General features: G+C 37.4%; 1 protein-coding gene across 1 annotated transcript; it reads right to left on the bottom strand.

The window, feature by feature from the left end:
• Positions 1-674: 674 nt before the first annotated feature.
• ARL1 (ARF like GTPase 1) lies at positions 675-13,118 on the bottom strand. Its single transcript, XM_040491098.1, has 6 exons — positions 13,006-13,118; positions 10,320-10,457; positions 7,801-7,882; positions 6,285-6,396; positions 2,438-2,616; positions 675-1,676 (listed from the first exon to the last, which is right to left on the bottom strand). Exons 1-6 carry the CDS (start codon positions 13,007-13,009, stop codon positions 1,646-1,648), a joined length of 546 nt encoding a protein of 181 aa, XP_040347032.1. The 5' UTR covers positions 13,010-13,118; the 3' UTR covers positions 675-1,645.
• Positions 13,119-13,212: the final 94 nt, after the last annotated feature.

The raw sequence follows: 13,212 nt of genomic DNA, 5'->3' as shown, positions 1-13,212 counted from the left end.
CCGACTTCAGCCAGGTCACGATCTCGCGGTCCGTGAGTTCGAGCCCCGCGTCCGGCTCTGGGCTGATGGCTCGGAGCCTGGAGCCTGTTTCTGATTCTGTGTCTCCCTCTCTCTCTGCCCCTCCCCCGTTCGTGCTCTGTCTCTCTCTGTCCCAAAAATAAATAAATAACGTTGAAAAAAAAAAAAGAGTGGGTACTGGGGAACAAGTAAAAAAAAAAAAAAGTGAAAGTCTCACAGGTGAAAAGAAAAAGCCACATTCATTTGATCTGAATAACCGTAAGTATGAAGGAAAGAGGCTAGAGGCCAACACCTAGAAAGACTGTGGCAGGGACAGACAGGTAATGGACACTGGTGTTCCCAAGAACACTAGTAAGGGGCATCAGGTTTTTTAAATGCTAGTTGTCCAACTTAAAATTCCCCCTAGTTTTAGTAAATACAAGGGACTATGTTTACTTCTGTCACAACTGTAGCCAATCCTGTAGTAGACTGGATAGTCTGAAAAGTTCCTTTGAACATAACTTTTTGATAGCCTAGTAGTAATTTTTTTAAAACCAAGAATGCTTAATTTCTCCCTGTACAACCACTAATTTTTTACTTTTCACCAAATTTACATGTCCAATTATAGATAAAGAAATGAAAGACAGTCAAGACATCTTTTACAATGCTTCTTAAAATAGATTTTTTTCAATTTCCTTTAATATGTTGTGGATTCCATCAAATATAACCACGTAGGAGTGTTTTTACTACCTCTACTAGTATAGACAAATTTACAGAAATTATTTTAAATGTATTGTGTCTACTTCAATTAGTATAATTTTGTTTAAGCAGTTACAGTTGTCTGTGTTGCCAGTGTTGACATTTTCAGGAATTAATGGTACAGTTTATGGGACAAACTTCTGACCCTGAAATCTCACTTTTGAGTCCTGTTCCCACCTCACTAGCAGGTGATCCTGAGCAAGCCAACTCATCAAAATCTTGGGTCCACATCCATAAAATGAAGACATTACAACTGGTGCTACCTATCTGACAGGGTTCCTATATGTAAAAATTTTCCAACAACTATATGGTACTATAACATGACAATTACAGAGGTGAGTGAGGTTTTAACTGCCAAAATAATTACTTCAGCTTCATGCCTATAACCAAAAGCTTTTAAACAAAACAGCTTAAATAAAGTAGTCATTAAGCAAATGAAGACATATTAACTCAAACTATGTTCCTAGCCTATTGAATCTAATCTCTGGAAAAAACTTAATTCATTTTAGAGGGAAATATATGAGTTAAGATATTTATTATTGTTTATACAAACAAGATGCAACCACTGATTCAAAAATAGGAGGGTATTTTCCTCAATGAGAATACATTCTTTAATAGGACTCTATTTGAATAAGAATTCCATACAAATAGTATATACTTAACACAAAAAAGGAAGGATTTTACATTACACAAAACAGACATTCAGTTGGTTCAATCATGGTAAGCTACCCTTCCAACCGAATACTTATATTTATTACAAATATTGTAGTCAGTTCAGTATATGCCAACAATCACAGAGTTTTAACATTTAGTAGCACAAAGCACACTTAACTGTTTCCAAAGGGATATGTGATGTAGTTTTCATTTCAGAGGAATGGAAGTGGCTGAATTACTGTCTGCTCTTTAATGTTTCAACTAACCTGTGAAAAGAAAATGAACAGTTTCATAAAATTAACCTCAAACTTTCAGGTATAAAACATGATCATTTATAGTAGGTTTTATACTGGAAGTGGATTCCAAAGCACTTTAAATGATGAAAGCTAAGATAGTTATATCAGAAGAATAAAGTTATGGACTCAATTTCATGAAGGCCTCTCTTAGCTTTTACTTTTATCTATGCTCTGAATAAAAAGAAATAAAAAAAAGACCAAATATCTACTTTCCAGGCTGTAACTACTGCAGCAAGGCCAGATGTGGATAATTCAGAGGTGAAAACTATTCTCAGTCCTCATGGAGCTGAAAATCTAATGAGGAGATCACAAATCAATTATAAGACAGTATAACTACTACATTACTACTGGTCTGTGACAAGGATACCTACATGTGCGGTAGGCATTGGGCACGGAGAGGTGCAAGGAAAGGTTCTTGAGAAGAAGACAGTCTTAATCTAAGTACTAAAGGATAAGGAACTGGAGGATGAGGTAAAGAAGGAAAAAAGCTAAAAAAAAAAAAAAAAAAAAAATGGCAGAGTGGTGGCTTATCTAACTATAATCAGGTGGGTGTGGCTGAAATAAAAGCCAATGTATATGAAGACCAGTGGAAGAAAAGGCTTGAGGAACTTAATTTGATATGCTGCTAAGTAATCTGAATTTTGTCCTTAAGACTAAAGGGAAATCACACATATGCACACCTGTACACACAAACAAATGCACAAATGGCTTCTAGAAACATGATACTTAACCATTCCATTGCCTCATCAAGGCCAGTGCCTTTGGTTGCTGAAGTTTTGAATATTTGCCATTTTCGGTCCTTCAATGCAGGTAACCCAAGTGAATTTGCCATCTCTGAGGGAGTCATGGCCTGCTCCATGTCCTGCTTATTTGCAAACACCACCAAAATGGCTTTTCTCAGCTCTTCTTCCTAAATAAAATAGAAGCTACTTAATTTTTTCTCATCAATTTGCCCCCTTCAATTTGGGGGAAAATGCTAACAAATACATTATTTTAAAAGTATATTTCCTAATTATGAATATATGATGTTCTTTATAAATTATTTGAAATTACAGAGAAGAATGAAGAAAACAAGCTTCATCCACAATCCTATCTTCCAAACATGATCACTGTTAACACTGTGGGTATTTTCTATTGCTTTGTAATTTAGATACTTATAGTTTATTTAGTAAATACATTTACATATTTGAATATCAATATATATACACACAGTTCTATACTCTGCTCTAAAAAAATAAACATTTGGGGCACCTGGGTGGCTCAGTTGGTTAAGCGTCCAACTGTGGCTCAGGTCACGATCTCACAGTTTGTGAGTTCAAGCCCTGCATCAGGCTCTGTGCTGACGGCTGAGAGCCTGGAGCCTGCTTCCAAATCTGTCTCCTTCCCTCTCTGCTCCTCCCCTGCTCACACTCTCTCTCTCAATAATAAATGAACATTAAAAAATATTTTTAAAAAATAATAAACATTATATCATGGATATTTATCCAAACAACCAAAATTTTTTCAAAAAAAAAAAAATTTAATGGGGCGCCTGAGTGGCTCAGTTAAGTGTCCAACTTCAGCTCAGGTCATGATCTCGCGGCTCGTTTGTTCAGGCCCCACATCAAGCTCTCTGCTGTCAGTGCAGAGGCCACTTAGGATCCTCTGTCTCCCTCTTTCTCTGCCCCTCTCTCACACACGCACGTGTGCACTTGCTCTAAAAACAAACATAAGAAAATATTTTTTAAAATTTTTAAACAAAAAAATTTAATGGTTAAATATACTCTGCACTATGAATGCGTGCACCATATACTATGTAACTGTTCTCCAGAAATTCTTACTAGATTCTTTTTCCTTGACTACTATAGAAACCTAAGGGATGCAGTCATTACACAGAAATCTTTTTAACAAATTCTCTAAAAATAGAATCAGAGTATGAATTTTTTTAGGCTCCTATTATATGTATTAATAAACTGCTTTCGGGGCACCTGGGTGGCTTGGTCAGTTAAGCGTCCGACTTCGGCTCAGGTCATGATCTCACGGTCCGTGAGTTCGAGCCCCGCGTCGGGCTCTGTGCTGACAGCTCAGAGCCTGGAGCCCATTTCAGATTCTGTGTCTCCCTCTCTCTCTGCCCCTCCCCTGTTCATGCTCTGTCTCTCTCTGTCTCAAAAATAAATAAACGTTAAAAAAAAAAATTTTTTTTAAATAAAATAAACTGCTTTCCAGAAAGGTTTTTAACAATTTAGACTCCACCAACAGTGTATAACAGTACCACTCTTCAATGCAGCCCTGAAAGAATTAGAAATATGTATCTATGTATAGTATATTTTTCCAAACATAGCATGTCATTAAATGCTTATTTATTACCAGAGTATAAGAAATGCAAATATTATTAGAATATAGTTTTTTCTTGTGCACTGCAGATTCATTCCTTCTGTTCAGTTTTCTATTTATTTGCAAAAGGTCTTGATATGATTAAGAACACAAATCCTTAGTCACTGGTTATGAAACTATGTCCTGGTTCCCTGCTTTACCCTAAGTTGTATTTGCGAGGTTTTTGTTTGTATTAATATAATTAAATCTATCTTTTCTAATTCCTTCCAATCCTTTGATTTAGAAGGACCTTCCCTATCCAGAAATTTTAAACATATTCACTTACATATTCTTGGAGTTAACAATTTCCATTCTTTACATTTCATTCTTACTCCATTTAGAATGTATTTTTGCATACAAAAATGGGAAAACTTAAATTGATTTATATGCCTGTAAGTTTTAATGCAATAGATAATAGACCCGACTCACATGCTATATGTACTTTACATTATATATATTGACTGAAACAAGTTACTTCCTAAAAATGAATATAATTTTTAGTTCTTTCTCATGATTATACAAGTCAAATTCTAATATCACAAATAATAAACCAGCACAAGAATTACAAACTTAAGTTAATAATCCATTTCCTTTATGCAGTACTTTATATGATAAAAATCAATTATACCATGTGACTTACACCTAAACAAACCTTTTTTTAAAAATCCATTATACTAAAAGCACTTAAATGGTCCCTTAAAATTCCTTATACTTGAATTTGGTCTAAGAAGCTCTTATGATAAATATGATGCTATGTTGTAAAAAAAATTAAGCAAAAGTTTGAAACTATTAGGTCTTCACTTTATAACTCAGCCATTAAGTCAGTAATCAGGAAATCAGAAGTCTAAAGCATTCTCAGAAAGTTTCTATGTAGGTAATCAAATGGCCTAGAACTTAAACATTCAATGATTGGATACTTCAGAATCATAGTTTTGGTAGGAAAAGGAAACTTAGGTATCTAATTTTCTCAAGCATAAGGCAATGTCATTATTACTTAAATTAACCATTAGTACATATGAAAAGCTTCTTTAGCAATTGGAGATTTTTTTGAACTTTTGATTATTTAATGCATCCTCTGAATTCAGTTAGCCAATAAATTTTTATTCTATAAACTTCAGTGAATACAATGTATTGAGTTTTTAGTAAGTGCTCTACGCTGTTCTACACATCAGGGATATTAGGGTAAACTCAAAGAACTTACATTTTAGGTTGGGAGATTTATATAAGTAAACAAATATATTTTAAAATAAAGGAAAGAGGGGCACCTGGGTGGCTCAGTCGGTTAAGTGTCCCACTCTTGGTTTCAGCTCTGGTCATGATTCCAGGGTCATGGGATCAAGCCCCATGTTGGACTCTGCACTGTGTGTGGAGCCTGCTTAAGAGTCTCTCTTTCTCCCCCTTTGCCCCTCTCCCCAACTCATGCTCTCTATTTATAAAATAAAAAATTCAAAAAGAAAAACAGATTTTAAAATAAATTAAATTAAATTACAGAAAGAAACAGTAAGTGGTACAAAAAATAAAGTAGGATAAGTTTAGAAAATAACTGAGCTTCCTCTCTGGAACAGAAACATGAGATAAAACATGTCAAGAAGGAGCCATGCAGATTTGGAGGAAAAGCACTACAAGCAGAAAGATGAACAAGTGCAAAGAGCCCTCAACCAAGTGTCCAGTGTGCTGGCTCAGTGTATCCAAAGAACAGAAAGGTCAGTATGGCTGAAGCACTGGAAACACAGGCAAGAGTAAAGAACAATAAAGCTGGAAGAGGTAAACAAGGATCAAAGTTGTGCCAAATACCCAGAAATTCTAAAACAAATATGCTTACTATGTATACCCTTATCTGCTTCTCTAAGCTAATTTATACAACTAGAAATAAAAGTAGAAACAGAACATTCTATAGAAAGCACTTCATAAAAGTAACTTAGAATAGTTCCTTCAGTTTAGAAAGAGTTCAGCTCTGAGCTTCCTAGAAATCAAGGAATCTAGTTTAAAGTTACAAGGCTGGATTCTTTGTTTCTCTTTTGTTTTGTTTTGTTTTGTTTTTGGTCTCTATCCCTCTTTCCAATAGAATTTCTGGAATAGGAAATAATTTGCATAAAAGAAAATGATACTAAAGGCATGAGGGGAAAAAAATTCCTGCTTTCCTTTTCATTATTCCTGCATGTGGTAATAATGAGAGCAGCAAGCAAATGTAAAAGATTTCCCCACATCTGAATAAAGTTTTCTTACCTCCAACATGGCAACTAACTCTGATTTGGAAATGCCAATTCGGTCTCGGTCACAACTGTCTACCACATAAATGACTGCATCTGTGTTTGAATAGTAACATCTCCAGTATGGCCTAAAGAAAATTCAGCAAGGGAGAATATATTATTATTTGAAAGAAAAATAACCTGCTATGTTAATTTATGTGCTAGGACTTGGCAATGATGGGAGGTGGGGGGCTTATATGCCAATCTTCCCCACCCATGAAAGAATTAATGCCATAATGATTCACTGTTTCTGAAGGATATGTATCACATCCTTCAGATGGGATGGGGGTGGAATGATAAACATTAAATCACAGGATCGAGGAGTTTCAGACTTTAGGCTAAGAGAAGACATTTATAATCAACCTAAATCACTAAATGTACTAAGATAAAGTTATACCAGACCTTATTGTTATATCTTATAAATCTTTAACTAGGAACTCCTTAAGAAATGGGTTCTTAAAAAAACTTTTAGTATGATTTTATATAACAGACATTAAGTTGATTACTAAAGACTGCATGAGGTAGAAATGGCTAAAATTAGAGAGGGCCTCAAAAGTGGTTCAAAAAATAAAACAAGTTAGGGGCACCTGGGTGGCTCAGTTGGTTGGGTGTCTGACTCTTGATTTTGGTTCATATCATCATCTCACGGTTCCTAGAATTGAGCCCCACATTGGGCTCTGCACTGACAGCACGGAGCCTGCTTGGGATTCTCTCTCCCCCTCTCTCTCTGCCCCTCCCCCACTTGCACTCTCCCTTCTCTCAAAATAAATAAACTTTTTAAAAAATAAATATAATGAGTAAAAAAGGCAGCAGGATATTTGGGAGACTGCACTACCCATGTTTTAAGATGGCAGGCACCACAGTGAGCAACCACTGACAGTCACCAAACATTCACAGTTGCCATGCCAAGCACAGAATGCTAGGCAGGAGACCTGCGTTCCAGAAGGCATCTATGTTCACATTAAACACTAAATGGTGGGCTGAAAGGTATTTTTATAAAATCCAAAACAGTCTGTCTTATAGACAAAGTGACTGACTAAATGAGGATTTTTAGTTAAAAACTCCCCAAGTAATTAGGTCTTGGGATTTTCCTGAAAATTTTTTTCATTTAGGTGGTATCTGGAAAACTGGCTTCCTTAAATTTTAATTCAATTGAGAGAACAGGAAATTCTTCCTTATTTTAAATTACAAAAGAGGGGCATTTAGGTGGCTCAGTCAGTTAAGTGTCCGACTTTGGCTCAGGTCATGATTTCATGGTTCGGTTCGTGAGTTCGAGACCTGCATTTGGCTCTGTGCTGACAGCTCAGAGCCTAGAGCCTGCTTCAGAATCTGTGTCTCCCTTTCCCTCTGCCCCTCCCCTGCTCACACTCTATCTCTCAAAAATAAATAATTGTTAAATTACAAAAGAAGATATATTTGGGTTTACTGCTCTTCACCCTTAAAGGGCCAATAAACATTCAATACTAGAAAGTAATCTGGTCTTTGTACCATACCTGATACTTGTCTGTCCTCCCAAATCCCAGACTTGGAATTTAAGGTTTTTGTATGTTACTGTCTCAACATTAAATCCAATAGCTAGAAGAGAAATCAAAATCAGTAGTATATGTAGACTAATGCATTCTACCTTCAAAGTATCCAATCTAACTGCATCTTAGCAATTAATGAATTACCACTGAATCACATTACTGGTTGAAATATTATTCCATTTAATATAAAACAGTTGTGCTACACACACACAAACACACACAATCAATTAGCAAGATCAGTACCACTTTCAGATTATATAAGAATCCTGTTACCTCTACAAATACAGAATTTTTAGCTCAGTGGGAAGTCTACTATGTTAAACTCTCCATATAATACAATCCTGGCATACAAAAGTGTTCAGAAAGTTATGCTTAGAAAGAACAGATGTAGATGTATTACAAAAAAAAAATGGAATTTTGATAGGTAGCAAATATAAATGGAACAAAACCAAGAAAGCCAACACTTTAAGCTTCAGTGGTTAAGGATTCAGCAAAAGCTGTATACCACTTTATAGAAACTGGGTTCTCTAAGGGTAGCAATCTCACAGACTCTCTGCAGACTTCCTCAAGAGCTCATTTGTATAAGGTCATGGTTGGATGCTCAGATGGGAGGTGTCTCATCTCTTTTCCCTGCCATTCTTTTTAGGTGGAGGTGTGGCACCATATGGCTAAGGCAGGATACTACTATTTTCATTGAAAGGAACCTAAGGAAAGGTGGAGAAGATGCTGAAAAATTTGGATTAATAAGATTTCATAATCTTGGGGCACCTGGGTGGCTCGGTCAGTTAAGTGTCTGATTTCAGCTCAGGTCATGATCTCACAGTCCATGAGTTCAAGCCCCACGTCGGACTCTGTGCTGACAGCTCAGAGCCTGGAGCCTGCTTTGGATTCTGTGTCTCATGCTCTCTCTGCCCCTCCCCTGCTCATGCTTTGTCTCTGTCTCAAAAATAAATAAAAACATTAAAAAAAAAATTTTTTTAAATAAGATTTCATAATCTTAAAGTAAAAAATGACATAGCTATAACTGGACAATTTTTGTTTTAAATTTAAGTCTACATTGGTAAATGATGCTAATAAGTTTACATAAGTATGCCTATCACAACTAAAAAGTAACTATAATAAACCTGAGTGGAAAATTAAAGAGCAAGTATATGAACCGCTTCTCAGCCTTTTGGCTAAGATCAAGTGCAAGTACATGATGTGTCCCTTAGAATTAGGTAGGAGTGTAATCACCATATTTACCTCGATAACACTTTTTATATGCAAAGGACAAGGGTGGGCTGTAAAGTGTGTTCCCTGAAATGCAATCCACTGGGCTGTGTGCACTGCAGGGGCCACCAAGACTTAACCACTGCAGAGATGGGCAATTTTGAGAAGCGAAAATCAAGGGAACTGAAATTTACTGATGGTGGCAAAAATAAATCAGATGCCACAGAGCTTAAAAGGTTCTTCTTTCATAAAAGCTAGACCTTTTTCTCTTTTAATCTGGAAATTTAAATACTACTAAATATAGAAATACCTTGCATGACAGTGATTTTAGAGGCATAATTTAAAATACTCTTCAACAAACTCTTAAACTTAGTTTAATATATTAATCTTCTCGAAGTCAATTCAGGCCAACAAATAAAAAAAAAGTATAAATAATAGTTTTCTCATGTAGTAAAACAGGATTATTTGAGAATATTCCTCTAAGATATCAACAACTGATTTAAAGTTGAGGTGTTTCTTTTCTTGATATTTTCAGGTACCAGATTAATTCAACAGTCAATCTCTTCAACTCAGATCTTTAAAAGCAATGAATTCCTTAAGAGAAACAAATCTTATTAAAATAATAACAAATAGGGGCGCCTGGGTGGCTCAGTCTATTGAGCGTGATTGAGCGTCTGACTTCAGCTCAGGTCACAATCTCATGGTTCGTGGGTTCGGGCCCTGCATCAGGCTCTGTGCTGAAAGCTTGGAGCCTGGAGCCTGCTTCAGATTCTGTGTCTCCCTCTCTCTCTGCTCCTCCCCTACTCACATTCTGTCTCTCAAAAATAAATAAAGTTTAAAATACATATATATATATATATAAATAGTAACATACGGGGGGAAAAAAAGCACTTCAGATGCAATAGTATCACTTAACATCTATATAATTCTTTAAACAGGTTTACAAAGTATTTTATATATTTCACTCATTCCCCCCTCAAAGTCAGTGGGTATATTTATTATCTTCATTTTATCAATAAAGATACTAGCCCTCAATGAGATTAAGTGCCTTAACTCTATCCAACTTTTAAAATTAACTTTAAACAGCAAAACCCAGCCATGCACAGGGGTTTACAAAATGCCTCTAAATTTATGAAAAATGTTATCAATATTATGCCCACACTAGAAGTTTACAAACCTTAACATTAACTTATTATATGAATTACTTATTCAGAAATAAAGTTATGTTAGATGGAAAACAAAAACCCCTACAATTCATTTATCATACTAACACTTACTAGGAATCGTAGTAACGACTTCTCCGACCTGTAATCTGTACAAAATTGTAGTTTTCCCTGCTCCATCTAATCCCAAAATTAAAATCCTCATTTCCCGGGTTCCAAACAGACTGGAAAAAATACTTGAGAAAAAGCCACCTGAAAAAAATAATAAAAGAAAAAATGTATTATCATTTTCTGAACTAGGTCCACAGAACATTTAATCTCGCCCTTTTTAAGCTATACCAGGGGTGCCTGGATGGCTCAGTTGGTTAAGCATCAGACTCTTGATTTCGGCTCAGGTCATGATCTTCTCAGGTTCATGAGATCCAGCTCCAGGTGGGCCTCCGCACTGGGTCTGGAGCCTCCTTAAGATTCTCTCCCTTTCCCAGGACCCCTCCCCCACTGTCACAGGCTCTCTCTCAAGAAAAAAAAAATTAAAGCTATGCCAAATTAAATAATACTATAGTATTTTCCTTGATTCATAGGTTCATGAAGTTTGCTCCCAATGATATACATTATTCAACACCAAACAAGTAATTACTGATCGTCACTATGTCCTAGATACTGTATTAGGAAGGCACAGAAGATACATTGCAGCATAAGAGAAATAGGACTACCTTCCTCATGAAGCTCACTTTCTAATCATGAGAATATGGATACCTTAGCATGATCTCCTCACAACCCCTAAACACCAAAGGACAAATAAGAATGACACTGGGACAATGAGATCCTTACATATGAAAAGCAATTATTATCATTGTACAGTAGCACCATGATAACTACCTTCAATCACTGAGATTTCTCTGTAAGCAATAGAATTAGCAAAATAAATTGAGGCACAGAAGCCCAAAATAACAAAACCTACTTTTGGCAGAAAACTCATTTAAAAAAATAATAAAGCTACATTCAGTGTATCTTGAAATATCTCCAGAAAACTTCCTATATGCAAGGTATTGTGTAATATAAAAGCACTTGTGAAGAGAGTAGAATGGTAGTCATCAGATGCTGGGGGAGTGGGGGAAATGGGAGAAATGTCAAGGGTACAAACTTTCCTTACAATAGTAGTAATTTCTGGAGACCTAATTAACAGAATGGTAACTACAATTAATAACAATGTATTGTAAAGTTGAAATTTGCTAAGAGAGTAGATCTGGAAGTGTTCTCACCACACACAAAAAAGGATGTATTAATTAGCTTGATTACGGTAGTCATTTCACAATGTGTATATATATTATATATATATCAAAACGTCATACTTAAATATATGCAATTTTGTCATTCATACCTCAAGAAACCTGGAAAAAATTAAAATTAAAAAAATTATCCTTTGTCTCAGCAGGGCCTGCTGGTAACAGATTAAGGTATTGATTGATTTGGATTGTGTTTAAATAAATGGTGATTTAGAGTATTATTCTTTTTACAACAAAATAAAGAAGTTTTTAAAATACATTTTTTCTTTAATGATTCCAGAAAAAAGCACTTTGGGCCTTCTCCACCAAAAGCCATTAGAGAAGACTGAAAGTTACATTAACAATATAAAAAAAAAGTTGACAACAGAAGCGATGCCACACGATACATGGTTATTTGACAAAGAAATGGCACAATTAAGAGCTGCAAGTCTGGAAAAATGAAGACACCACGGGCCAGAGAACCCTGGGAAAGAAAGTGTAGCAGAAGGGGTGTGACTTGACAAAATCCATAGTACCTTTTTACACCTTAAAAAAAAAACAAAACTGGGGCGCCTGGCTGGCTCAGTAGGTACAACAGGCTACTCCATCTTGGGGTTGTAAGCTCCAGCCCCGTCCTGGATGTAGAAAGTACTTAAAAAGAAAACCTTAAAAAAAAAAAAAAATGAAAGGAGTTATGGAAAAAAAGCAGGAAAGCGCCTGTGATATTCCAGGGTAGGTAAATCCCCCCAGAAAATCGTAGAGGAATTAAAGTCAGTCATCAAACGTGCACCATTTGGAGAGGTGTAAACCAGTTTAAAAATCTGCACTTTCATTTGGGCTTCAGCGGGGAGGGAGGCTTCGGTTGGTACTTGGGCTGACAATGTAGTTCCCTCAACCAGCACTCCAAAAAAATCGAGATTAAAATTTCACTCACTGACCAGTTATGACCACTACCCTCCCCATTTCCTTCTCCACATTACTCTATTATCTACATGAAAAGCTACAGCAAGCAGGCAAATAAGAAGCGGACTAAAAACATTATGAGCAACAGTTCCCTTTGGATTTTTTACACTGACGCAGTTCCAGCGACCAGGAAGAGAAGCACGCTTCTACTGTGGGGTCAAATCTTATTTTTCACGCAAGAAACCTCAGCGCACCTGCGACTGACAAGTTGTCAAGCTTCCCAACCAACTCTGACCCCCAAATCAAGCTGGGTCTGAGAGGGACAGGGAAAAGTTCATGGTCAGGGGAAAGGTCTCGGGGCCGGGTTCTCCCGGCCGCAGCGCCGGGCGGACCTGCGCCGCCCCCGCCCCCTGACCCTTCTGGGATAAAAGGGGACAGGAGCGAGGGCAGAGGGAACGCTCGAGGCAGGGTCCACTCCCACAGGCGAACAGCCAAGGTGCGTTAAGTCCTCACCGACCTGCCCCTGAAAAGCTGGCTACTCCGAGCTTCCCAGGCCGACCCCTCTCCTCCAGACCCCGGCCCTTGGGCCGAAGCCCCTCGAGCGCGCCCGGGCGCCCTCCTCAGATCCTCACCCATGATGAACCGCCTGTCCGCCCTTGTTGGTGGTTAGAGACAGGCCCCGGCCTCGGCAGCGACTCCTATTCGAGCCTCGGCGCCGCCACCTCTGCAAGCCTCGGCCTCCGGCTCCGGCTCGGAAGCGGTTTCCTTGGAAGTCCGGTCCGCCAGCAACTTCCACGTCGGACTCCCGGCGGGGGCGGGAGCGACGGGCCGCTGCGACT

Source organism: Herpailurus yagouaroundi, unplaced genomic scaffold (assembly GCF_014898765.1).
Source record: "Herpailurus yagouaroundi ecotype Mexico unplaced genomic scaffold, PumYag 182, whole genome shotgun sequence".
Lineage (NCBI taxonomy): Eukaryota > Metazoa > Chordata > Mammalia > Carnivora > Felidae > Herpailurus > Herpailurus yagouaroundi.
This window is presented reverse-complemented; position numbering and strand designations above follow the sequence as displayed.

What these genes read in the sequence shown, in the direction of transcription:
- ARL1 (XM_040491098.1), bottom strand. An exon ending in GGAGGACAGACAAGTATCAG is followed by an intron (nt 6,397 to 7,800) that starts GTATGGTACAAA and finishes AATTTTCTTTAG; the next exon opens with GCCATACTGGAGATGTTACT. An exon ending in AGTTAGTTGCCATGTTGGAG is followed by an intron (nt 2,617 to 6,284) that starts GTAAGAAAACTT and finishes TATTTTATTTAG; the next exon opens with GAAGAAGAGCTGAGAAAAGC.